Source organism: Malus domestica, chromosome 14, assembly GCF_042453785.1.
Source record: "Malus domestica chromosome 14, GDT2T_hap1".
In the NCBI taxonomy this organism is placed as follows: Eukaryota; Viridiplantae; Streptophyta; class Magnoliopsida; order Rosales; family Rosaceae; genus Malus; species Malus domestica.
In genome coordinates this window covers 3,556,845-3,584,603 of record NC_091674.1, presented here as the reverse complement: position 1 = coordinate 3,584,603, position 27,759 = coordinate 3,556,845, and the positions used below count along the sequence as shown (strand labels likewise).

At 39.8% G+C, this 27,759-nt stretch overlaps 2 protein-coding genes and 1 long non-coding RNA gene across 3 annotated transcripts; 1 reads left to right on the top strand and 2 right to left on the bottom strand.

Moving 5' to 3' along the window:
• The first annotated feature begins 2,890 nt into the window (after nucleotides 1-2,890).
• On the top strand, nucleotides 2,891-7,694 carry LOC103454147 (cytokinin riboside 5'-monophosphate phosphoribohydrolase LOG7). Its single transcript, XM_008393736.4, has 7 exons — nucleotides 2,891-3,105; nucleotides 4,283-4,380; nucleotides 5,087-5,117; nucleotides 5,220-5,319; nucleotides 5,562-5,632; nucleotides 6,379-6,522; nucleotides 7,321-7,694. Exons 1-7 carry the CDS (start codon nucleotides 2,998-3,000, stop codon nucleotides 7,414-7,416), a joined length of 648 nt encoding a protein of 215 aa, XP_008391958.3. The 5' UTR covers nucleotides 2,891-2,997; the 3' UTR covers nucleotides 7,417-7,694.
• Nucleotides 7,695-18,061: 10,367 nt separating this feature from the next.
• On the bottom strand, nucleotides 18,062-24,095 carry LOC139191346 (uncharacterized). Its single transcript, XR_011575371.1, has 2 exons — nucleotides 23,887-24,095; nucleotides 18,062-18,189 (listed from the first exon to the last, which is right to left on the bottom strand). It is a non-coding gene; the product is annotated as an uncharacterized lncRNA (long non-coding RNA).
• A 107-nt stretch (nucleotides 24,096-24,202) lies between these two features.
• Nucleotides 24,203-26,884, bottom strand: LOC103454146 (2-Cys peroxiredoxin BAS1, chloroplastic-like). Its single transcript, XM_008393735.4, has 6 exons — nucleotides 26,414-26,884; nucleotides 25,993-26,074; nucleotides 25,795-25,874; nucleotides 24,980-25,105; nucleotides 24,757-24,870; nucleotides 24,203-24,606 (listed from the first exon to the last, which is right to left on the bottom strand). Exons 1-6 carry the CDS (start codon nucleotides 26,708-26,710, stop codon nucleotides 24,490-24,492), a joined length of 816 nt encoding a protein of 271 aa, XP_008391957.2. The 5' UTR covers nucleotides 26,711-26,884; the 3' UTR covers nucleotides 24,203-24,489.
• Between the last annotated feature and the right edge of the window lie 875 nt (nucleotides 26,885-27,759).

Here is a 27,759-nt window from a genome sequence, read left to right as displayed (position 1 = left end):
AACAAAGACGTGTGGGAGGTAAAACTAATGTGGGAATAACACTACCCTATAGAAAATGAGGATTTATTAAGGGCTACTTTGGTATTGTTGTGCTTTTAAAAAACCGTTTCTGCTATGTTGTGAGAATAAATTGATGTAAACTAAAGTTTTTGAGTGTTTGGTAAATTTTTTTTTGTATTACTGCTTTTAACAAAAAAAAAAAAAACACTTTTTACAAAAAAACTTTTAGAAAAAAAATTGTCTGCATATTTGGTAAACTTTTATATAAATTATTGTGAATATGTTAAATGACAAAAAATGATATGGTTTTTAATATGATATAATAATTGTCAAAGAGAATAATATAGGGGCAATGATCGTAATTATATAAAATACATGGGGGCTATACTAGGCCTGGCAAACGGGTCGTGTCTGTCGTGTTTGTGTCATTTTCTTATAACACCTGTTATCTTAACGGGTCGTGTTATGTCACACCCGTTATCTTAACGGGTTCTTAACAAATCGGGTCACTTTACTTGTTATGTCCTATTAAGAAAAATATTTTTTTTCTTCTTAAATTTGCACATACCACGCATTACCACATAAATAATACTTCAAAACATTAAAACACATTTGTCGTTTAAGTACTACATCTACACTCAAAAAATAAGAGCCTAATAAAAAAACATTCATACACTACTATAGTCTATTACAAACTATTAAATGTGCAAGAATATGCAAAATGAAAGAGTTTTTGTTTTCATGTTTGTGAAGTTTTTCTCAAAAGTTTAAACATTGCCAATGGAATTCAAAGCTTGCATGTTATTCATTTTACAAAATCCTCAATTTTCATCGATCATCATGAGGAAATTGTATTGGAACTTTGGCTTTATCTATTGCCTTCAAGAGTTAAGTTGATGATGTTTTTAGTAAGGTATTCCACATCAGAACTCTCTTCCGCATAAACTAAGTATAGAAAAACCAAACATTAAAAACCATTCAAATTATGAGAAGTTTACCAAAATAATTATGAAAAAAAAAAAACAATAGTACTATACCATATAAAAATATATTAGCCTCCAACCTAATGCACAATGGATGGCTGAGATTAAATATCATCCAATCCAATGGTCACCATTTATAAAAATTTATGTATATATATAATTATTATAGTTTTTAGGGGTATAAAATTGTTAAATTAATATATATAATTATTATAGTATTTTTTTAGGGTTATAAAATTATAAAATTAATATTTTGCTTATCGTGTATCGTGTTACCCACGTGTATACCCGAACCAACCCGTTATCTTAATAGGTGCTTATTGAGTTATCCGATAACCATCCGATTCGTTATCGTGTCGACCCGAACACCTGTTAATTTCGTGTCGTGTCGTATCGGGTTGTGTCAGGAATTGCTAGGTCTGGGCTATACTTTGACACACCTTGACCTAAATCAAGGCGTGACGGCTAGCACGCCTTGATTTAAGCCCATTAGGAAATTCTCATGTGAGTTCCCAGAAACAAAACCGTGAAGGCGTGGTCGGAGCCCAAAACGGACAATATCGTGTTACAGTAGAGTCGAGCCGGGATGTGATGGGGTACCAGGCGGGGATGTGACATACTTTCTATTTAAAAATTTCATTACATTGACATTGATTACTATGCTTTGAAAAAAAAAAACACACGTTTTTAGAAGTATGAGCTATGTGCAATGGGGACAAAATTTATTCTTAATCCAAATAGATGGGAAAATAATAGTTTTCGTTAAAACTTTTATTAGAGTTAGTATTTAATTTGAATTTGCCTTTTATTTTATCACATTCTCTTTTGACTTTTTAACAAAAATAGTGCATGAAATGAAATTAGCACAACTCTTCACTTTGATCTCAAACATTGAAAATTGATACAAGTGGTCACTGAATTTGTACACCGTCAAACATTTTATTCATTATAAGAAAAATCTTCGTTAAATAAAAAAACAAGTAGAGGGGTCGATTAGACAAAAATACTCTCAATTTAAAAAAAGATTTTTTTATGAAATGACCAAAATAATTTATGATAAATAAGCTTAGAGACCATTTATATTGATTTTCAAAATAAAATACTAAAGTGACACTTTATGCCAATATCAAAAAGGAGATGGATTGTCTGCCCTCCCATCCCTGTACCTTCCTCATACCCTCCTGTTTTGTGCGGTCAATGTTAAACCACGTCAACATTTGTTTTTTGTCTTATTATTTTTATAAAAAAATTAATATAAAATGTTGACGTGGCTTAATCTTGACTGCACAAAATAGGAGGGCATGAGGAGGGTATGGAAAGGGGAGGGTAGACAATCCATCTCCTATCAGAAAACAATTTGGCTATTTTTTTTGGATAAGGATTGTCTGCCCTCCCACTTTCGGTGCCTTCTCGTGCCCTCTTGTTTGTGTGGTCACAGTTAAACTACGTTAACATTTTATATTACTATTTATTTTTACCTTATTATCTCTATAAATAAAAAATAATGTAATCGTGACCACACAAAACAAGAGGACACATAAGGACATGGAAGTAGAAGGGCAGACAATCCTTGTCGGAAACCCAAAGGTCCAAAATGCTGATCATATGGCACGCCTAATTACCCAAAACCGTAATGCCCAAACTGACGATGCGAAGCATGGAATCACTACTCCAACTTATTACTAAATTCCCATCGGATTGAATTATTTTTTCCTCCCTTGGAAAAACAACTTTCTACAATTCTATTAAAATATTCCTCAGTACATTTAATATTTATTCAACCTTCCAAATGGGAAATTGAGTGCTCTAGACTCTACAGAGTCCTATGCCTATATATACACACAAATATATATGTCAATTACTTGGCCAAAGGCGTTATATATTCTTCCCATATAAACAAATACTCACTTTGTTTTCATTCCCAACCATCCGTCCCCCTCCCTCACTTGCTCAGAAGATCATTATCATTATTCTCTCTGAGATCACAGAGAGAGAGAGAGAGAGAGAGAGAGAGATGGAAGAGACAAAGTCGAGATTCAATAGGATTTGTGTTTTCTGTGGTAGCAGTTCAGGGAAGAAAGCCAGCTACCAAGAAGCTGCTGTCGAACTTGGGAAGGAGCTGGTAAACAACGTTCAATTCATTTTTATAATTTATCTTTCAATTTCTTTTATATTTTTTGTTCGTCCTATATATTCATCCTTTCAGGTTCCAAAATTCCCGCACAAATTGGAACGTTTCATCACCAAAAGAATGTTTCCTGAAATTGTTTAATCGTATATATGTGCATATATGCCAAATTAATCTATGTTGGTTTTCTGCAAACGATTCTACTCCTGGAATTCAGAAAAGCCATATTTTATTTGATTTTCATAAGAAGAAACAGAAGCAAACTAAGGGAATGGGGATACAAACTTGGGTTTAGAGCGGAAGGACACTGCTCTGGCCAACTTGGTTGATTTCAGGTCCAAGGTTTGCTTCTATTTCTCAAGTAGTGTGGGGGGGGGGGTGTGGAGGGTAGCGTGTTGCAACCAAACAAGCGTTCAACGTGGGCTTATGATTGTTCAAGACCTGGAGCTAGCTAGCATTGATCCTGATTAGGGTTTATGTTTGGCATGAGAGAGAGAGAGGGAGGAAGGAGAGTGCAAGCTGTAAACTGGCTGTCAGTTAAGCAGCTTTCTTGCATGATCTGAGTTTTGATTTTAATTAATTCTTTCTCTCCAGGCCAGGAGGGAACCAAACGTGCTCTCTCGGTATCATGACTCTTTTAAGCGTGTTCACAAGCTTCCATGACTGAACCTCATCTCCATGATTTTTGTTTATGGGGTTCCATGACAAGAAATATATATATACACACATGATTTAAAAATTTTAAATAATTAATTTTCACTCAATAGCCTCTTTTAGCTAGCTAGGGTTTTATTCATTCATTCATTCCATCCACTGAAACATACTATTACTTACGGAGGCAGATTGTCTGCCCTCTCGTTTGAGTGTTTTTTCATTCTCTTCTATTTATGTGGTCACAGTTAAGTCACGATAATATTTTATATTCTTATTGTTTTCATTTTATTATTTTTATAAAAAAATTAATATAAAATGTTGATGTAATTTAATTGTGACCGCACAAAATAGAAGGGAATAGGAATGACACTCGACAATCTGCCTTCATTACTTATTGTTGCTGCCATCTCTTCTAGTTTGTTTCAATCAAATCATGCACTTCTTTTTTTTTATATTTTATGATGAACTCGGTTTCTGACACGTGTTGATGGGTTTTGAATTTCGATGTGTTTTGAAGGTGGAGAGAAGGATTGATCTGGTCTATGGTGGTGGAAGCGTGGGATTGATGGGTCTTGTTTCTCAGGCAGTTCATGATGGCGGGCGCCATGTCCTAGGGTTTGTAGTTCTCTCTCTCTCACTCGTACACACACCACACGCATAGGTTACCCTAATGAAATGATTGGCCAAATTGGTTACATTCTTATTTTCTATTGAATTGAACCATACCATGCAAAATTAGTCCCAGTTATATGTTAATTAACTGGGTTCACAAAGGCAGACAACATAGGAATCTAGGATCAAATGCTCCCCCATATTATATAATTAAATTTGTGCATTCCCTTGTCCTCTATTTTTCTTATTGGGACAAAAAGGTTCACATATTTATGGAAAATTATTGTGTCTTCTAGACATTATGAACATGGTTCGAAACCACTTAAATTAATGTGATCTAAAGTAAGCCTGAAAGTTGACCTCCTTTTAAGTTCTTACAATGTCAGTTCCCTCTGGAGCTTCCAGTTAGAAAGATTTATAGAACTGGAAAAGCTATTTAGTAAAGTATGGAGACTTTTAGAGGAAGTGATTGCATTTTGTGAAAAGCCTGCTTTCCCTGTTATGTAAGGGCTCTTGATCTGCTAAAACTTTAAACACGTTCTATAAAACACAACCCCAGAAAATTAGTATGGTCAATGCCTCTTGCTAAATATTTGATCAGTTAATTTTCAAGTATATGTCTATTCGCCCATGTGAAACTTTTTGTAAATTCTTTTGTTAATATATAACAGTTTGCTGATAAATATATGTTGATGTGCTGTTTTTGCAGAGTTATTCCAAGGACCCTAATGCCTAGAGAGGTACATTTAAAAACTTAAATGTGCTGGTTTTAAGTGATCACTTTGGGCTTTGCCGATCTCTAAATGATTAATTAATAATGTGATTTGATTAAATTATTGTAGATAACTGGTGAAACTGTTGGAGAAGTGAGAACTGTCTCAGATATGCACCAAAGGAAAGCCGAGATGGCCCGTCAAGCTGATGCTTTTATTGCCCTCCCTGGTATGGTTTTGATCCATGAACCGGACGTGTCACAAATGTCATTATTTATGTTAATGAATGTTAAAGTTTGTCTTCCTCGTGTGCATGGGTGATTGTTAAATGTTGATGTATGTTGATATTACTCTGATTTTACATGGTTCAAGGGTTGGAAGCCATCCATGTGCATGTGAAGTTGTGAACCATTATCCAAATCAACTCTCAATTGTTTTGTAAAACCCTTTAATTGAAATTAATATGTTCAGGTGGCTATGGTACCCTGGAAGAATTGCTGGAAGTCATTACCTGGGCTCAGCTTGGAATCCACCGCAAACCTGTAAGAAATGCTCTTAATATTTATCCACCCCTTTCTATACAAGGGTTTTGAATGTCAAAAATAATTTTATAAATCATTCAAAACTTTACAAAAAAGCAATCCCTCACATGATGCCATGTTTCTTGTTTGTTCAAATGTGGTTACGATGTTGTAGATGGTTGTTGTTGATATCCTCAAATTTTCTATTAAACACTAATTAACAATCATTTTCTTCATATTGAAGAATATTTTATCATGTCTCTTGTCTCCATGACTAAATAAGTCTATCATATGTCTATGATTAATTAATTTATCATGTTTCTAAGTACACGACTCTCTCTCTCTCTCTCTCTCTCTCATCTATAATTCCATACAAATTAAGCTAGCAAAGCTGAAGGGAGATGATATTGTGATGATGTGAGTCAATCTAATTGCGTGGTATGGATGTATGAGAAAGTTTGATATAGAGAATCAATGCACGTGGTACTTAATTCTAATTCACATGGAAAGATAGCATAAGATTAGGTGGTTTGATTAGTTGGAGGATCTCCGTTTGAATGGGAGAAAGCCTCTCATTTCTTATCCTTTTAGGTTTAAAAAAAGAGAGGTTGTTGGTCAAAGAAGGGTGTTGTTGGTCACAAGACAATGAGGACATATGAACAACATTCATATAATATGGAGATTAAATGGATGTTTGAAGTTGGATATTATTAATTAATTGGTTGATTGATTAAATAATTAAGTGAGAATTACTTTTTTTTTTGAAGGTGGGGCTTTTGAATGTGGACGGTTACTACAATTCGTTGTTGTGTTTCATCGATAAGGCCGTTGATGAAGGCTTTATTTCTCCTACTGCACGTCACATTATCGTGTCTGCTCCAACAGCCAAGCAATTGGTCAGACAACTGGAGGTCTGCTTCGTGCCTCTTTTCATCATATCATATGCATCATAGAATAGAATATGATCATCAAGATAAATATTAACGGGCCTGATTCATGTGTTACGGATTGTACACTCCAAGTCCTTGTAGTGTTCAAACTATGCCACATTGATGCTCATGGATTCCCACTGATCCTATGCATGTGCTGACCTCAGCAATATAAGGATGGTCTGGACAACGTAGACTTTTAGCTTAGATTTTTTATATAACCAAAAATGGAGAAATTTCCTTTGTACAATAAAACGAGAACCATTTTTTTACACACTATAACATCATGCTTATGGGTTGGTCCGGTTCAATCTGGTTGAAAATATGGGTGCTTCCCAACCCTATCCGGCTGACCTTGGCGACAATGCTGGGTTGGGAAAAGGCGTTCTTGTCACCAGTTGCATGCAATTGGGTTTCTCAATTAAAGTTGGCTATTATCAATACCTAGGTTTAGATTTGTTAGAAGATTTACCAAGGGTTTGTCGGAAAGATCAGTTGTTGCTTAGTTTTTGTAGTTGTGCTTGAGCCTTCCACGTTACTGAAAGAAAATGTATTTTCGTATAGTTTCATCAGGGAAGATTTGTACGAACTAACCCTTTTTGTTATTTAACTACACCTTAATTTACACCGTAATTTACAATTTTGGGTTCGAGACTTGGGAGCAGCCTCTCCATAAATGGGAGTAAGGCTAGCCGACATTCACCTCTCCCAGACCCTGCGTAAAGCGGGAACCTTGTGCACTGGGTACGATCTTTATATGTTTTGGTTTTTTGGCCTCAGGAGTATGTACCAGAACACGATGAAGTAACATCAAAGTTGGTGTGGGAAGAGGTGGACAGAATAAGCTATGTATCTGAACCAGGAGTGGCCACGTGATGTGTTGCTCGATTGATCATGCAAGTCTTTTTTTTTGCGTTTTGGTTTCACAGTATATACGGTTAATATACGGTATGACACCGTACATCATCAGCGGCAGCAGCAGCATAGGAACTTTGGGTTTTTGTATTTGTAGCTGAACCCAGAAACTCTCTCAAAGTCCTCTTATAATATATTTTGTTCGAAGATAAAAAGGAAAAAAAAAATTAGAAAATGAAGGAAATGCTTGCCCTTTTTGTAAAACTCTGAAGGAATCAATTCAAGTTTCTTCTTGGCTAGCTACATGGTTGTTCTACCGTATCGATTCTTTTGTGACGATGTCTTCTGGGCATCTACAGTTTCTTTAAATTTGTGAGGAAAATGTCAGGAGAATATACGAAAAGATGTATTGCAAACTCCTCATACGGTCCTCAAAACTTAGAAAGTGGATATTGTTGTTTTTGAAGTTGATATGAATATATGTCACAAGAGGCTGAATAACTATTTTATTTTCAGTGAAGTATTCGATTAGGAGCATTCACTCTCCCAATATTGGCCATATGAAAAAACAAGAAAAATATTTGACCGACTACGTATTAGTCATTAAGAAAGGGGCTTGTGTTTCATGCATATATAGCATATTAAGCAGACTTCTTGTTACAGCAGGTTAAGCAACATGACAACTGAATTGACTGAAGACCACCAATTCAATTCATAATTTTGAGTTTAAATTTACAACAAATGAGAGATATGACGGTTGATAGTTGAATTCTTTCTTTAATGATTTAAATAAAGGATTCAATTATCAACTGTCACATAATGTGATTTATAAAATACGATCTCTTAGACATTTTCTAATTAAAAATAGTTTGTCATGAAACTTGAGGACGGTTTGTTGATTAGGTTCTAAAAGTCAGGTGGTGTCAGCATGTGAGGCACATGAAGTTTATTAATGTCCAAATTGCAATTGATTTAAGGCTTTAAGATACGGTATAGATCTAATTGAATCAGAATAAGATCCTCACCCTCAAAGGTCAACTCAATAGTCAATAAATCCAAGGCTTCTCTTGTTGTTGGTAGTACAAGGGTAAAAAAAAAAAAAAAAAAAAAAAAAAACTGAACGTATGTGGTTGGCATATAGCTTGGCATTTAGGTTATCTGCAAATCTTTTGCTCTAGTTCGTAGATACTTTGGTGGCTTCTAAATTTCTAATACAATTGGAAAAGACACCGAAAAAGAATGGGGGAAAATGCGAAACACGTTCATTTTATTTAATAAAAAGAATGACGAGTTCAAGAAAATTTAAGTTGCTTGCTTATGTGCTAATTCAAGGAATGTACTTGGTCTTCATAAGAGACTTGAAATTTAACATAACTATAAAGAGATTTGATTGATGCTTGGTTCCTACCAATCAACGATTGTGAATCACTTGCGCGTAGATGCATAGACACTTAACTTGTATTAAGTTGTGTTAAAGTATAATCATGATCGATCTAGTGAGTGTGAGGAAACGCTTGAGTTTGTTCTCCTTCTTCTTTGATGGTGGGAATCTTGTGGCAACTTGACGACAAAGCTCATATTTAGTTAACATCGTAAGTCCTTGTGTTTTAGTGATTGGTTTATTTTTGTATTTCTTCGCATTTATATTGTTTCACACTTGTTATATGAAGGGAATCCGCACTAGAAAAATTCAAAATCATAATCATGATATCAGCTTGAAATTTCTCTATTGGCCTAAAATACTTTTTAACCACTTCTATGTCGGATCCAAATATTTAGATATAAACACAGAATTTTAAATGCGTGGATAAACGCTCTTAAACTACTTGGTGCCAAAACTGGCCTTTAAGACTGATCTTCACAAAGGGTCTGTTTGGGTTGAAACTTAAACTTTGGGCTTAGAAGGGAGTTGGCCCAAAAAGAGAAGGAAAAGCCCGAAGCTCAGCCCAGACCTAGAAAGCAGAAAGGGCCTTTCCCGACTAGGTGCAGATCATTTGCACCACTTGCTCACCTACCCAAGGGCCAAGTGGTATAGACTAGCCAGCTAATCAGTCCAAAAATACTTTATGATGGCAGTACAAGTAAATAGTTGATGAGTCACTATCCTTCAAACTGCATTCGGGCAAGATTATTGCTACATGAGGCCAAGCCAAGGGTATAAAAGGAGAAAGAGAAGTCAGAATTAAGGACACTCAAAACAACCAATCAAAACTCTACTTAAATTAGCTCATCAGCTTCCTTGTAGATATTTATTTTTAGCCAAGCATCCTTTGCTTTTCTTGTTTATTAGCTCTGCTACTCACTTGTAGTATCGATCTGATTTGTAGCATTTATGTACTCATTTCCAGTCATATAAATTACAAGCAATCTGCAATATTAGTCACTTTCCTCTGTCATTTATATTTCCAAGCAACCTTGTCATTTACATATTGTTCTATCTCTCCATATAAGTAAAGCCCTTATTTTTAAGGCAAACAAAGAACCTTAATTTGAGCAACTCCCACTCAAATGGCACAATCTCTTAATTTGAAGTCAAAAGGCGCAACCTCAATCATTCAAATCCCGTCTACTAGCGGCATCTAGTAGTGGCACGCCCGCACCCACAAATCTCGTATGTGAAGTAAATCCCCGGCTTGCCCGCAAGGCCCCATGGCGGATTTAGGGAGCGAACATATTTTGGCACGCCCGGTGGGATTCTTTGATCAAAGCAATATGTCAAAAGGATCAGAAGATTTCCAAATTGCTTTGTTGCACATGCTACAAAGACTGGATAACGCTTCTGCAGGCTCCAGAAAAGAAGATGACCCGGTTCTAAGACCACCTATCCCTATGTCTTTACCTCATCTTGGGGAGAAAGATGATAGGGAGAAGAGGGGGCTTAAAACCAATCAACTAGAAGAAGCTGCGGTGACGGATAAACATACGAATCCCTTCTCAGAGGCCCCTATAAATATGATCAGTATGGCCTGGGTGGAGAAGGGAAAAGAGAAGGTCACAAGAGAAGAAGAAAGAAGACTGGTTGACAAACCCATAAAGGGGGGGTTAACTTGCCTGAATATCCAAAAGCCGCCATATTCAAAGGAAGGGTGCTGTGCAGTAAGTGCCAATGCGAGTGTGAACTCGAAATACCGCTCACGGGAGCCCTCATAGATCATGAACTGATCAGGAGGAATGAAGAACAAAAGAGAAAAGAGGCACAAGAGAAAGCTCGGAGGACTGCAGGAAGGGATACCTCCCGAAGTGTCTTTCAGCGGTTAGGAGGCGATTCCCAACCAAGGGCTTTATCAGAAATATTTCGTAACCATGAAGTTTCTGAGGAGGTAGAGGATAAAGATGCCAAGAAGCCAAAAGAGAGAAGTGTAGGGCACTCTCAGTATGGCCATATGGGAAGAGAGGTCAGGAGGAATGACAAGATAACAAACCCCGTCACAAAAGATAATCATGCCCGCATCGGGCGAAAATGGTATGTGGTCGGGAAGAATGGACAGCCCGTTAAGCAAATGGGTGCCTCCATGGTCAGAAGGGTTCAGAGGCAACACAAAGCCTACATGAATTCCTTGAAAACCCCAGCGACGTCGGAAGCTTCCAAAAATCAAAAGTTAGAGAAAACGTCATCTGGGGGGAGCAGTCAGCTCCGCTGGAGAAGTAAGAAGGAGGTGGAAAAGGCTAACAGCAAGATTGAAGGCGAAGGAAATCATGTGCCATAAAGCCTACACCCTGGGAAATATAGAATCTTGAGGAGAGCTCAAGAAGATATGGTTATGGTGCCGACTCCCGGATGGAAGGCAGAGCAGCCTATTTGCTTTGGAACTGTCTATTCTGAGAAAAAACAACATTCTCTATCATTAGAGGATCCTTTCGGGGAAGTTCCAAAACAAACACCATGTTCAGGTGTGAATCAGCTAGAGGGGGCACCAGAACCATTGCTTCCACCAGATGCTATGGCGTGGTTGGATGAGTTCATGGACCAGATTGGGAGCAAAAAAGAGGAACTGCCAGAGCCTAGCAACTTTCATATAAACATGGCGTATATGCTATCTGCTATGTTTGTTGCCCAACCTAATTAGCCCGCCGCCATGGAAGGAGATTATGTAATAACTGAGCCAATGATGGCTCATGTTAATATGGAGATAGCAAAAGAAGGAGAGTCGGGAAAAGCTGCATCATCTGAAGCATCCAAAGATGGTCCTTTAAGGATCTACACAGACAAAATGGTGTTTAGTCGCCCGAACATTTCACTTGCCAATCATCTAAAGCCCATATATGTAACAGCTCATTTGGAGGGAGTGCCCTTCAAAAGGATTTTGATTGATGGAGGGGCAACTGTTAATGTATTACCAGGCAAGCAGATGAAAAAGTTGGGGAGAGGCACATAGGATCTTATTCCTACAGACCTCACAGTTTCTAGTTTCTTGGGCGCTATCACCAAGACTCTTGGGATATTGCCTTTGGAAGTAGATCTGGGGTCTAAACAGATCATGCTGGCGTTCTTTATGGTGGATTGCACCTCCACTTATGGAGCCTTACTTGGAAGAGATTGGATTCACCAAAGTCTTGTTGTACCCTCCACCCTACATCAACAAGTGGCTGTGTATCATGAGGTAAGCGTAGAAGGGCCAGGCTTTTGGGAGATGGTAGAGGCCGAATCACGGCCATTTCTTCCCACAGCCAATATAGCAGAAGCAAGTTTCTACAATCCCAACGTAGGAATCTTGAAGTGTTTGGGAGCAGATGAGAACGGCCGCCCTACCAAGGTGACGGCCTAAAAGCTCCTAGAATAAGGAATGCTCCTTACTAGAGAGGAGTGGGACAAACCTTATATCATCCCAACACCCCTACACCATCAATGATAGAACAAAAAAGGAGAAAGATCAGGTAATGGCAGTCAGATCCCTGATTAAACGACTGTTGGTGTATGGGAAAGGAAGAAGACAAGAAAATGAGGAATCTTGTCAAGAAGAAAGCAACGAGGAATCTTGTCAGGTGGGAGCTTCAACCAGCCAGGATGAAAGCAACGAGGAATCTTGTCAAGAAGAATTGGAAAGGGCCATTCAAATGGCCGAGTGTATATATGACCTAGATGAGCCAGATGACTTGCCCGAAAGCCTGGAGCTAGTCGAATTTTTGTGTGCAGAACCTGATAAGCCACCACCGGAGGTCCAAGATCCTTTGGAAGTTATTGAGCTAGGAACAAAGGAGGACCCAAGACCAATACAAATAAGTGGTTTATTGGAGAGTGAGGATCGGGCACAAATTATCTGTCTCTTGCAAGAATTCAGAGATTGTTTTGCTTGGCATTACACCGAGATGCCGGGTTTAGATGCAACCTTGGTGGAACACAGAATGCCCATCAAGGAAGGATATAAGCCGGTTAAGCAAGCACCACGAAGGATGTCGAAAGAAATAGAAAAGAAGGTCAAAGAAGAGATTGAGAGGCTCGTAAAAGCCGGATTTATCAGGCCAGCCAAATATGTGGAGTGGTTAGCCAACATTGTACCCGTTTTAAAAGCCGTAACAAAAGCGGTACGATGTTGTGTTGACTACAGAAATATTAATGGTGCTACACCTAAAGATGAGTATCCCATGCCCATGGCAGATCTATCCATAGATGCAGTAGCAAAACACAAAGTCTTATCTTTTATGGATGGAAATGCCGGGTATAATCAGATAAAGATGGCCCCGAAGGATATACATAAAACAGCTTTTAGGTGCCCTGGGCATGTGGGGCATATGAATATCTGGTTATGCCCTTCGGGCTCAAGAATGCTGGTGCAACCTACCAAAGGGCGATGAATGCCATCTTTCATGATCTGATTGGCCATAATATGGAGGTGTATATTGATGACATCGTAGTGAAATCCAAGACGGAAGAACAACATCTGATAGACCTCAGGCATGCATTAACAAGAATGAGGATCCACAAATTAAAGATGAATCCAAAGAAGTGTGCGTTTGGAGTGAAAGCGGGCAATTTCTTGGGATTCCTGGTTCATCAAAGAGGGGTAGAAGTGGACAAAAATAAAGCTCGGGTAATAATGGAGTCGCCTTCATCCACGAACAAAGTGCAACTTCAGAGGCTGCTGGGCAAAATTAATTTCTTAAGAAGATTCATTGCCAATCTAGCGGGCAAGATCCAGCCGCTGACTCCTTTGTTAAGACTGAAGGATAAGGAGAATTTTGAGTAGGGACCACCGCACCAAGAGGTTTTCGATGGTATCAAAACTTATTTGACTTCCCCGTTAGTATTGGTACAACCTAAGAGGGGAAAACCCTTAAAGCTATATATCTCCACTTCAGATAAATCAATTGGGAGTTTGCTGGCTCAGAATAATGAAGGTGGGAAAGAGCAGGCAGTGTACTACCTTAGTAGAATTCTGACCGAGGTAGAAACAAGGTATTCCCCAGTAGAGAGATTGTGCTTAGCTCTGTATTTTACTGCCAATAAGCTGAGGCATTACATGTTACCTTGTCACGTGCACATCATCGCCAAGACAGATGTGATAAAGTACATGTTGTCAAAGCCAATGTTAATAGGAAGGATTGGGAAGTGGATTCTAACATTATTAGAATTCAGCTTCCAGTATGTCCCCCAAAAGGCAATAAAAGGCCAAGTAAATGCTGACTTCTTGGCGGAGCATCAAGAATCTCGAGATGAGATAATCAATATACCGGGAACCCTGGAAGTTACTAATGTTTGGATCTCGCCAGGCAAAGATATCTCGGGCAAAGAGGAGTGGATCCAGCAGGAGATACGAAGAGTGGCTGGTTTATGGATTACTCCTTGGAAGCTGTATTTCGATGGTTCTTATACTCAGAAGGCTTCAGGAGCTGGGATTGTGATTATCAACCCTCAAGGGATTTATCATTATTACTCATTTCTCTTGGATTATCAAGGGAATACCAACAATTGGGCAGAGTATGAGGCCTTAATAATTGGTTTGGAAATCTTGATGGGTCTGGGGGCAATAGAAGTTGAGGTGTTTGGTGATTCAGAATTGGTAATAAACCAGCTAAATGAGGAGTTCAAGTGCAGACATATCACCATGGCCGGATACTATTTGGCGGCCACACAATTGTTGAGTTATTGGGATTCTGATATATCGGTGAGTCATGTTCCCAGGGGAGCCAACCTAGCAACTAATGAGATGGCGCAATTGGCCTCAGGCATGCCAATACAGGAAAGAAGATATGGGTTGGATGTTGAGATTCAAAGGAGAAATCTTCCTTCTATCATGGAAAGGGGATTCAGCCTGGATGTAATGGTTCAAGAAACTGAGATAGAAGATTGGAGATCGCCCATCATCCATCATTTGAAAGATCCATCTTTACCCACCAACAAGAAGAATAGACAGCAAGCAACTAAGTATGTCTTATGGGCGAAAAACCTACTAAGGAAGACTCCATACGGGTTATTATTGAAATGCTTAGGCCAAGAGGAGTCCATGAGAGTGATGGCCGAAGTACATGAAGGAGTATGTGGAGCACATCAGGCGGGGACAAAGATGAGGTGGTTACTTGGGCGATATGGTTATTTTTGGCCAGACATGGAAAAAGATTGCAAGTCCTATGCCCGAGGGTGTGAGGAATGTCAAAGGCACGGTCATCTCCAACATGTACCCTCTGTGCCTTTAAATCCAGTAGTCAAGCCCTGGCCCTTCAGAGGATGGGCAATGGACTTCATCGGGCAGATTTACCCGGCTTCTAGCAAGGGGCACACTTTTATCATTGTAGCAACGGATTACTTTACCAAATGGGTGGAGGCCTCGGCAGTAAAAATCATAACCTCAGCTGCGGTAAAATTTTTTATTGAGACCAAGATTTTGCATAGATTTGGGGTGCCCGAAACCATAGTGACGGATCGAGGGCCATCTTTTATTTCAAAAGAAGTTGAAGAATTTGCAAGCAAATACAAAATAAAGATGATCCGGTCCAGTCCTTACTACCCGCAGTCAAATGGCCAAGCAGAATCCAGCAACAAGATTTTGGTAAACATTATCAAAAGAATGGTGATAGATAGTCCGGAAAAATGGCATGAAAAGCTGGGGAATACTTTGTGGGCATACAGAACTTCCAAGAGGGCAGGTACATGGACAAATCCTTATGCTCTAACCTTCGGGCAAGATGCAGTGCTTCCCATGGAGATCAATGTGAGTTCTGTCAGAATTCAAAATCAGTTTGGGTTACACAGCGAAGAATACATTGAAGCCATGTGTCAAGGGATTGAAGACTTAGATGTAGCCTGAATTGAAGCTCTGAACCAGATTCAGGAAGGAAAGAGAGCTGTTGCCCGAGCATATAACAAAAGGGTGAAAGCAAAATCTTACAAGGAATGAGATTTGGTGTGGAAGACAGTTCTTCCTCTAGGAGCTCAGCTTAGGGGCTTTGGAAAGTGGAGCCCGACGTGGGAAGGTCCTTTCATAGTTAGTCAAGTATTAGACAAAGGGGGATATTACTTGGCGGACCTCGAAGGGAATTGGCAGAAACATCCCATTAATGTTAAATTCTTGAAAAGGTATTGTCCTACATTATGGGATGTTAGGGATTGTTACATCGAGGAGGATGCAAAGTAAAGCAGGTTTCGGGATGATAAAGTATAGTGTATATTCATCAGTCATTCAAGAAGACAAAAAGACACAAGATTGTTAAGATATTGTTTATTTCATTTTCAACAAACTGGTGAAGTTTACAACAAATTCAATTCAATCACGATGTACTACGTACGACTCATTCCAGGTGCAATGACGTCTCAGCTGGTTTTCTGGTATCTTCATGGGTAGAATTCGGTCAGGTGATTAGGTTGTGCGGCCAAGACGCGCCTGGTAAAGGATCATCAGGCAGAGTCATCACCATATATGATGGTGAAGCCTGACTTATCATGGCGACGAGCGGGAAGGCAAGTCTTCATGGGAGCACCGCCTGACCAAGGGTGTTGGAGATAGCAGGGTGCCTGACCAAGGGTGTTAGGGATAGTGGTTATTTGATGAAAACTCTTTTTCTCATGAAAAGGGAGTTTTAGGAAACCCCATTTGAATCTTGAAGAGCTCATTTCTCAGTCTTGGGGAGAAAACTAAGAAGGCAAAAATACTCAGGGTTAATTGAAGCGAAGGTTGAAGGAATTTGGTTGACTGAGCAAAAGGCAAAATCAAACCTGAATTTATAGAAACCTCAGAGGGTAACCCAAAGGTCGTGAGAAGAGCAAGAGACGCATGGTCGTAGGCCTCCTGTCCAGAAAAACACAAGTTCCAAGAGCGGGTATACAAGCATGAGGATATTCAATCAATATTGGCGCCTAGAATTCCAGTCTGAATATTGATTGAAGGGGGCACTGTTTGGGTTGAAACTTAAACTTTGGGCTTAGAAGGGAGTTGGCCCAAAAAGAGAAGGAAAAGCCCGAAGCTCAGCCTAGACCTAGAAAGCAGAAAGGGCCTTTCCCGACTAGGTGCAGATCATTTGCACCACTTGCTCACCTACCCAAGGGCCAAGTGGTATGGACCAGCCAGCTAATCAGCCCAAAAGTACTTTATGATGGCAATATAAGTAAATAGTTGATGAGTCACTATCCTTCAAACTGCATTCGGGCAAGATTATTGCTACAGGAGGCCAAGCCAAGGTGGCTATAAAAGGAGAAAGAGAAGTCAGAATCAAGGACACTCAAAACAACCAATCAAAACTCTACTCAAATTAGCTCATCAGCTTCCTTGTAGACATTTATTTTTAGCCAAGCATCCTTTGCTTTTCTTGTTTATTAGCTCTGCTACTCACTTGTAGTATCGATCTGATTTGTAGCATTTATGTACTCATTTCCAGTCATATAAATTACAAGCAATCTGCAATATTAGTCACTTTCCTCTGTCATTTATATTTCCAAGCAACATTGTCATTTACATATTGTTCTATCTCTTCATATAAGTAAAGTCCTTATTTTTAAGGCAAACAAAGAACCTTAATTTGAGCAACTCCCACTCAAATGGCACAATCTCTTGATTTGAAGTCAAAAGGCGCAACCTCAATCATTCTAATCCTGTCTACTAGCGGCATCTAGTCGTGGCACGCCCGCACCCACCAATCTCGTATGTGAAGTAAATCCCCGGCTTGCCTGCAAGGCCCCATGGCGGATTTAGGGAGCGAACATGGTCTGTCCAGTTCCGCGAGTTCTACTTGTCCTGCAAGTCATCTCCCTATCTTAACTGATTTCCCACCACCAGAAACTAAACAAAATGAATTAAACGAAATACAGATAATATAAAGAGTTCAACCTGTCATGCCAACTGAAGTGTCGAAGAGCTGCCCGAATTCAACCCTTGCATCGGCTAAGACCTTTCGAATGTTGTCTTCTGTTAGATCAAGAGGCTGCGAAGGCTTAATCGTTGTTGCTGCCGATATTGTTGGGAATTTCTTACCAGTTTTGGTTCCCTATGTTGGTGAGAACGTGGAGATCCTTAACCCTTTGTGTGTGGTTGTGGTTTGCTGTTTTCAGGATTTGGGTCTTGGAGATTTGATGATAAGTAATGGGAAGGGTTAGCGTTGAAGAATGCAGGACTCCTTCCTTTCCAAAAGCTTGTCCTTCAATTTGCCTTCCGAACTCCAAAGACGAGCTACAGGGATTAGTAGAGAAATGGATAATGGTCACTTCTCTTTGGTGGATACGATTTACTTGCTCAAAGTCTTTAGCATTGCTGCTTTACTAAGCAGTCATGTGAGATTTCAGCTTCTTATTTAAGCAGATTATGATTCCTCAGAAGTTCAGACTCCACCCGAATTCGTAAATTCGAATTTAGTGTGCTACGTAACTCACTAGAGGCGCGTTTACTAATCCGTAATCAGATTGAAGGGAATTGAATTGAGGGGGAATTGAAGTGAGGAGGAATCAGAATCAGATTCCTATTGAATTTGTTTACTAAAATTGTATGGAATTAAAAACAACAAAATTAACGCAGCCCTCCCCCTCATCTCCTCGCCCTCTATAAATCCCCATCTCTTTCCCTTCTGATTCTTCCTCTTCTCTTTTGATTATTCTTTCTTCTTCTTCCAAATAACTAATTAATTCCAAATATTTATTTATTTATTTATTTATTATATTGGTTCTCTGTCTTTGTCTCTCTCTTATGTCTGCTTCTTCACTGGTTTTGATTTGAATGGGTGATGTGCTACCAGAGACGAGGGAAGTGTTAAGGATACTGCAGGACTATCTACTAATCATGAACACAATGTATCAGATTAATACCTAGATACTTAGCTTAGTTGTTAAGTTTTGGTTAGTTAGAGTTTGTTGTATTAGAATGCTTAGTCAGCATAACTGAGTATTTATGTATAACATACAACTTGTATTGAGTGTGAAATTAATGAGATTCATTCTTCAAAAACCTCAGTCTCTCTCTAGATTCTTTCTCTGTCTAAACTCTCTCTAGAATTTTGTTTTCTTCACAGATCTTTGATTTCTAACATAGTACTTCGATCTTTTCCTTCCGTTTTGTGTGCATTTTCTTACTTCCCAAACAGATATTTCTCTCTTTCCTTTTCTGTGACTTGTTTGCTGCTTTCATGGCGACTACCTCTGATTCTCCTTCTTCTGGTCCTACATCTCATGGCGAGGTGTCGAATCTGCTTCATCATTCGATTGGATCGATTACGGTTCAGAATGTTGCTGGCATGATTCCGATTAAACTCAATCGTCAGAATTATATTACCTGGCGTAGCTTGTTTCTTCCTGTTCTGAAACGATTCAAGCTTCTAGGTCTCGTTAATGGCGACGATCTATGTCCACCGGAATTTGTTCGTGATTCTTCTGGATCTTAGATTCTCAACCGTGCTCATGAACTTTGGTGTGAACGTGATCAGATTCTGACGATTTGGATCAACTCTATGCTTGCTGAGGATCTTCTTCCGTTGACGATTGGGATGGCAGATTCACGATCTCTTTGGCAGTCTCTTGAGCGTCGTTTTGCTGGTGCTTCACGTACTCATGTGCATAGTCTTCGCTCCAAGATCCAGACTATTCAGAAAGGTGACTCTTCGCTGACCGACTACTTCAACTCCATCAAAGAAATCTCCGATAAACTGGCTGCTGCTGGTGAGCCGATCTCTGAGAAGGATCTTGCAGCCTATATTCTTTCTGGCTTGCCTGATGAGTATGAATCATTTGTTGATTCCATTGAGACACGATCTGAAGATGTGACTACTGATGAACTTCACGGGCTTCTCCCCAGTAAAGAAATCTCTCTCCAGAAGCGTAAGACTCGATCCTCTTCTTCCTCCTCAGCACCTTTTCATGCTTATACAACACAACAACATTCATCTGGCTCCAATTCTTTTCGAGGCAATTCTAGAGGAAAGTTTCAGAATCGGAATCGTTCTCATCAGCCTCGTAACTTTGGTCCTAATCGTAATTTTGGTCCTAATCGCAATTTTGGTGGTGTTCTTGGTCCTGCTCCGAATTCGAATCGACCTTCATCCTCTGGTTTTATTCCTAATCACTATCAAGCGTGTTCCTCATCCTTTTCCTCTGGACGTTCTCTTCCTTGTCAGTTGTGTAATCAGTATGGTCATGGTGCTTTTTCTTGTGGCCGTCTTTCTCAATTTGCTTCTCAGCAATCTCCAGGTTTCACTACTCCTCATGTCGGTATGTCTACCATGACTGGTTCCCCTTCTCCAAGCTACTGGCTTACTGATAGTGGTGCTTCCCATCATGTGACTCCTGACCCTGCTTCTCTCAACTCCGCCATTCTATACACTGGCACTGATCAACTATTTGTTGGTGATGGTAAAGGTCTCTGCATTTCTCACACTGGATATGCTCTTATTCGAACTGCTAATGCTGTGTTTTAACTACATGATGTTCTTTTAGTTCCTCAAGCATCTCATAACTTGCTCTCCGTATATCGATTTGTTCATGATAATTGGTGTTCTCTGACATTTGATCCATTTGGATTCTATGTCAAGGACCTACGCACTGGGAGGACGCTTTTCCAGGGCCCCAATGAAGGAGGTCTCTATCCTTTCTATTAGAATGCATCTAATGGCATATCTGGGATTGCTGTTTCTCCTCATGCTCTTATGATTGCTCAAGCTGACATCAATATCTAGCACAGAAGGCTTGGACATCCTTCTAGTGTTGTTTTAAATAAGATTGTTAATAAAAGTCAACTGCCTGTTGCTGGTTCAGTACATAAACAATCTTTTTGTTCTGATTGTCAATTTGGGAAAGCTTATAGGCTTCCATTTTCTGTTGTACCTTGTACATCCACTAGACCATTTCATATCATTCATGCTGATGTATGGGGTCCTTCTCCCACTCCTTCATGTACTGGCTATAAATACTATCTTGTTTTGGTTGATGATTTCACCAAATATAGTTGGTTATATCCTTTACACTTCAAATCTGATGTTTGTTCTGTTCTTAAAACATTTGTTTTGAAAGTTCAGAATTGGTTTGACAGTACGATCCAGTGCTTGCGATCTGATTCCGAGGGTGAGTTTCTCAATTCTGTTTTACAAGGATTTCTTAATACTCAGGGCATTATACACCAGTTGAGTTGTCCTCACACTCCCCAGCAAAATGGTTGTGCCGAAAGGAAACACAGGCATATTGTTGAAATGGGTAGGACTTTGTTATCTCACAGTGGTCTGCCATCCAGATTTTGGGTAGAAGCTTTTCAAACTGCTGTGTATCTCATCAATCGCCTACCTTCTCAGTCTTCATCATGTCCCTGGGAGTTATTGTTCAAGGCTGCACCTAAGTATCACACCTTGAAGACCTTTGGTTGTGCATGTTACCCTTGGTTGCAACCTTATAGTTCTCACAAACTGGCCACAAAGAGCAAGCTCTGTGTATTTTTGGGCTACAGTTTGAATCACAGTGGTTACCGATGCCTCGATCCAGTTACCAACAAGCTGTACATTTCCCGACATGTTGTCTTTGATGAAAATTCCTTCCCCTTTAAGCACCTCCCTGCTTCCCCTACTACTTCTTCTTTATCCTCTCTTCCACCATCCGCTCTTTCTTTTTCCTTTACCATACCAGTTTCTCCTTCCACACCTTTACCCGTTCCTACTTCTTCTTCTCCAGCACCTACAGAACCTGTATCCCTTGCTCAATCTCCAGACTCTACCTCCATTGCTCTTTCTCCAGAATCTGCATCCATTGCTCAACCTCCTGCACCTTCTATTCCGGTTAATACTTATACCATGGTTACAAGGCTAAGGCCGGCATTCACAAGCCTAAAGTGTTCACTGCAACTAAACATCATCTTCCTCCCACGGTTGATTCCCTTACTGTAATTCCTCATACCCCAACCACCTACCTGCAAGCTTCTAAGAATGCAAACTGGTTGGCAGCAATGCAGGCTGAGTATCAAGCTCTCCAGTCCACCGGTACTTGGGTTCTAGTTCCTCCTGATCCTCAATATAATTTGGTAGGCTGCAAATGGGTGTTCAAACTCAAACATAAAGCTGATGGTTCTATAGAGCGTTACAAAGCTCGGCTTGTGGCCAAGGGATTTCATCAACAAGAAGGCCTTGATTTCTCTGAGACTTTCAGTCCTGTAGCTAAACCTACTACAATTCGTCTTCTCCTCTCTATTGCAATTACATATGGTTGGTTTATTCACCAGTTGGATGTGAGTAATGCCTTCCTTCATGGTTCCCTCAAAGAGGCTGTCTACATGGTGCAACCACCTGGTTTTATTGATCCAGCCAATCCTCATCACGTTTGTAAACTGCAAAGATCACTCTATGGTCTCAAACAGGCACCCCGAGCCTAGTATGAAGCCTTCTATGGTGCTATTCTCTCATTGGGATTTATTTCTTCCTCCTCTGATACTAGTCTTTTTATCAAGAAAGACTCTACTATTACCTTTATACTGGTTTATGTGGATGATATTATCATCACTGGGAGTTCGCCTACTGTCTGCCAATCCATCATTTCGAAGTTGCAATCTTTGTTTCCTGTCAAAGATTTGGGAGATATTCATTATTTCCTTGGCATTGAGGTTCACCGATCCTCTACTGGTCTTTTTCTTCATCAATCCAAATATGCTTTGGACTTGCTTAAGAAGACAGATATGCTTGGCGTCAAACCTTGTTCTACTCCAGTGAGTTCCGACAAGTTGGATCATTCTGGCACCATTCTTTCTGATCCTGCTTTTTATCGATCAACTGTTGGTGCTCTTCAGTACTTGACATGGACTCGCCCTGATTTGACTTTTGCGGTGAATCAAGTGTGCCAACACATGCATGCTCCTCGTACTATTCATCTCCAGGCTGTCAAGCGAATCTTACGCTATCTCAAGGGTACTGTTGACTTCGGTTTATGGTTTAAACCTGGCACTCAGTTTCTCACAGCTTGGTCTGATGCTGATTGGGCAGGTTGTCCAGTTGACCGCCGCTCTACTAGTGGCTATTGTGTTTTCTTGGGTCCAAATCTGATTTCTTGGAGTGCCAAGAAGCAAACCACTGTGGCCCGATCGTCTACTGAAGCAGAATATCGATCTTTAGCCCATACTGCTGCTGAGATCACTTAGGTGTGCAAAATTTTGCAGGACTTCTCTTTTCCTCTTCTTCGCCCTCCTATGATTTTTTGTGATAATCAAAGTGCTATTGCATTAGCTAAGAACCCTGTTTTTCATGCTCGAACAAAGCATGTTAAGATTGATTATCATTACATCCGCGAAAAAGTTCTTCAAGGTCATATCAGCATTCATCATGTGTCTACTCTCTTTCAGATTGCTGATATTTTTACTAAGTCCTTACTGCATCTCGTTTTGCTACTCTCAGTCACAAGCTTTCAATTTGTTCTCCTCCCTTCAGCTTGAGGGGGTGTGTTAAGGATACTGCAGGACTATCTACTAATCATGAACACAATGTATCAGATTAATACCTAGATACTTAGCTTAGTTGTTAAGTTTTGGTTAGTTAGAGTTTGTTGTATTAGAATGCTTAGTCAGCATAACTGAGTATTTATGTATAACATACAACTTGTACTGAGTGTGAAATTAATGAGATTCATTCTTCAACAACCTCAGTCTCTCTCTAGATTCTTTCTCTGTCTAAACTCTCTCTAGAATTTTGTTTTCTTCACAGATCTTTGATTTCTAACAGGAAGGAGATTAAGGGGGTGTTGTGCCACCGGAGACGAGGGAAGGATATAAGGAAGGCGTTGGGTACTGTGCAACCGGAGACAAGGGAAGGAGATAAGGGGTGCTGTGCTACCAGAGATGAGGGAAGGAGATAAGGGGTGCTGTGCTGCCGGAGAAGAGGGAAGGAGATAAGGGTATATTGGGTAGAAAAATCTGATTCCGGGTTGAGGCTTTCTTCCGGAATCCAAATACCACCTATTAGTTGGTAATCCAATTCCATGCAAATCAGGGATATGATTCCCTATTTTTAGTGGATCCCACATACAATTTCATTCCCCCAATGTTAGCAAACACATGAATCACTTGAAATGAATGCAATTCCCATTCCTCTCACTCCATTCCCCTTACGTAAACACACCCTAGGTATAGAAACCAGGGTGAGGTTGAAACAACGCAAAATCTCAATTGTTTGAAAGTATGAATCACTAAAGGACCTTACATGCGCTTATAAAGATTTAAGTTGCTCCGAGTTTTTGCGATTGGCTTCACAACGGAACTCCATACTGAACTAACTGCTTGAGTAATCAAATTGCACAACGATACTAAAAGTAACCGGTTGATCGTATTCAATGACTATTTAGCTTGTATTATCTTCTCCTCCCTTCAAATTCTGAATAAGATGACGGTTTGAAGATTAGTCGGACCGAACCAACCCTTGCCCGGAAAATGCAAAATAGAAGAGGAATGATGATTATTCTCTCCATCTTACAAGTTTCAGATCACATAAAGTTACAGAGGCTCGGCCTGTTTACACGATAAAAGAGAAAGCGATGAACGAAATTGTATGATGCTTGAATACGCTGAACAAACGTGTCATGCAAGCCCCATCGATTGGGTTTTATTGTGACATGCTGATGCTCAAAATAACCAAGGACTGAAAAAAGAGATTACACAACTACAAAACTCGTTTACACCTCCCTATTTGAATCCGACATGGATAATGATATGCAATGTACTAGCTTTATATTGCGGAGAAGTACTCTTTGCTGCCCTTGGGATCTGGCTTCATGGACTTCTCCCCAGGCTTCCACCCAGCAGGGCAAACTTCATCGGGGTTGTCCTGCACGTACTGCAAGGCCTGCGGAATCCAACAAAGGCAACGAAAGGAAGCAACAAAAACCGATTATAAAATGTAATAGGAAACATGACGAAGAAATTCTCAGATGTATGGCAGTTCTTGGAAACTAAAGCATCCTATTTCTATTTTGGACTTGATGAATATGTTTACCTGGAGCGTTCTCTTAGTCTCATCTACACTACGGCCAATGGCAAGATTGTTGACGGTGGAGTGTTGAATGACGCCTTCCTTGTCAATAATGAAGAGTCCTCTCAAAGCAATTCCCTATCACAGAGAAACCGAACATCTAAATAATCCAGAATATCACAGCACTGAGAATTTCACAAGTTTATCATTCATTAATTTCAGAATCAGTTATAATTACATATCATACCTGATCGGGGATCAGCACGTCATAAGATTTTGAAATTGATTTGGTGACATCAGAGATCAGTGGATATTTCAAGTCTCCAAGACCGCCAGATTTCCTATCAGTTTGGACCCATGCAAGGTGGGAAAACTACAAAAAAGAAAAAAGAAAAAAAAAGTATAAGGCCAACATAATTTCATCTTACCAATCTATGGAACAGCAACTTTAAAACTACTTTACATCGAAGAGAGACACACAGGCACACAAGTTAGATGTACATAAGAAAAAAATAGCAGAAAATACGTAGATTCACATCATTCATCAACCATCAGCTAGAACACAACTCTCCAATGTCGCCAATCTTAGTAACTCTGTTTGATTAACCTCAATTATAGTATTCCAGATGATTCAATTTCCATTTCAACTTTGCTATTATTTTTCTTGGTTGAATATCCTCCTTGTCTATTAAGTATTCTTTCTCCACCAACAATGGGAATTGATCTTTTGGCTCAACCAAAACCACATGCATTGTCTACGACCCATACCACGAGTCCATTTTCATTTCGAAGTCAAAAATCCCAATGCACAAAATTGACACTTTTAGAACTCATGTTACGGTATTTATTTGTTTACTCATCTAAAGAACAAAGCATGCATATAGTTCAAGGTGCAACTTAGCATATTATCGCATGTGCGATATGCAGCTATTGACCCTTGCATGAGAACATGGCTACATGTCTAGGCTGAACTTTTTCGTGGTATATAGGCAGAACATTGACTTTTTGTGGTATGTGTGGCAGATTGTGGTATTGAAGAAAGTGGGGTGCAGGGCAACATACCACACTGTCAACTGAAACACCCAAGATTTCTGTGTTGAGCTCCGCAAACTCAGCATGGCGGTCGCTGAAAGCGGTGATCTCTGCAAGATGGGTTCATAAATTTTTGAACAAATCAATCAGATTCAGTTAGATTCATCCAGAATTCAATAAAGATTAAAAACTTGTATGCAGAAATGCTGATTGCGAAACCATGCTTGCCTGTAGGACAAACAAACGTGAAGTCCAATGGGTAGAAAAAGAGAATCACATACTTCTTCCCAATGTACTCAGAGAGCTTGACCTGAAATCCAAAACCAAATCTTCAATTGAAATGAAACAAAGGGCTCACTAGTCATTGGGAACCCCTTCTATAGGAAGCACTTCTGCTCAGAAGCGCTTATGCTAGAAGTTATTTTATTTGAAACATGTTTGAAGTTTCTATCGAAGTCCAAATGCTTCCTCAAAGAACATAGAAGTGCTTGTTGACGAAGCATCTGGCAGGTGCTTCTCTAGAAAGCACTTGTATGAACCAGAATCAATTTAAATCTCTCAGAAGCAAATCCCAAACAGACCGGAAAATCAAAATACAGATGCGATTGCAAAACAAAACAAAAACGATGAATTAAGTTAAAGATTGGACCTTGATGAATTCCTGGTCGAAAACAGCCTCGGCTTCGAAATCAGGAGCAACATTTCCGACGAGGGGAAGCTCAACCGCGGAGGCTTTGACAACGAAGGACTTCCGGGCGTGAGAGCCGCCGCGGGAGAGGGAGCCGGAATGGGCGACGCGGGGGAGGCGGAGGCCGTGGATGGATTTGGGGAAGGTCAGGGTTTGGGAGATGGGTTTGGAGGAGGCGGCGACGAGAGGGGTGGATTTGGAGGAGGAGAAAGCGCGGGAGGGGGCGGAGGAAATGAGGGCGGCGGTGGAGGCAGCCATGGTAGTTGTGGAGAGCTCAGCCACTCAAGTCGGTCAGTAACCAATAGTGGGTGATGTGCGGTGAGAGGTAAAGAAAAGGGTTGGGGGACAGAGAGAGGATAAGTAGTAGGGGGTAGGTAGGAGAGAGAGGGTTGGTAAGCTTCAACTGAACCGGCCAACCGGCTCCATACAACTGGGGCAACCGGAAACCTAGGTAATAATACATATAAAATTTCAGGTACAATTTTTCACAGTCCACTTTTTATCTCTTAGAGCAAGTCCACCCCTAAGACCATCTCCAACCCTGGGCTAAAAGCCAAATTACCCCCCAAACACTCTCCAACCCATGCTAAAATTTTAGGCTAAATGCCAAATGCTATTTCTGGGCCAAATACCCCCCAGCTTTCCCCCCGGGCTAAATGCGAAATGTTTATCGGAATTTAAATTTTTTTATATTAAAATGTTCATAAAATTAATTTACAATAATCTACATATTTATTTTAAAAAAAATTGATGTAAGAAAAAAATTTAGGCTAATTTCATTCTTTAATAATTCCAGGCTAAAATTTTAGGGTAAAGGGTTGGAGCAGAAAAGATGTTTCTGGGCTAAAAGCTAAATTTTCCGGGGCTAAAAAATTTGGCTTTTAGCCCAAGGGTTGAAGATGGTCTAAGGACTTTGTGCCAGCACCCAACTCATTTATCTACTCAAGTGAACAGTAATATACTTTAGTGAACAGTAATAGGCCAATGCATCTCCACCCCTAAAAATGCGCTGGCACCTAGTCTATCTAATATTATATTATTTTATTCATATCAATTAATATTTTATCATATCAATTATTATTTTATTCATATCAATTATTATTTTATCATCTAATATTAATATTTTAATATTTTATCACTCCCACCCTTCTCCTCTCTATTTTCTCAGCATACAAACACAGCAAAAAAATGGGGCCGTACTGATCATCGCCGGCCGTGGCGGTTCTCTTCCTCACGATCTTCACTGTCTCATCGGCCCTCGACATGTCCATCATCTCATACGACAACAACCTCGAAGACAGCAAGTC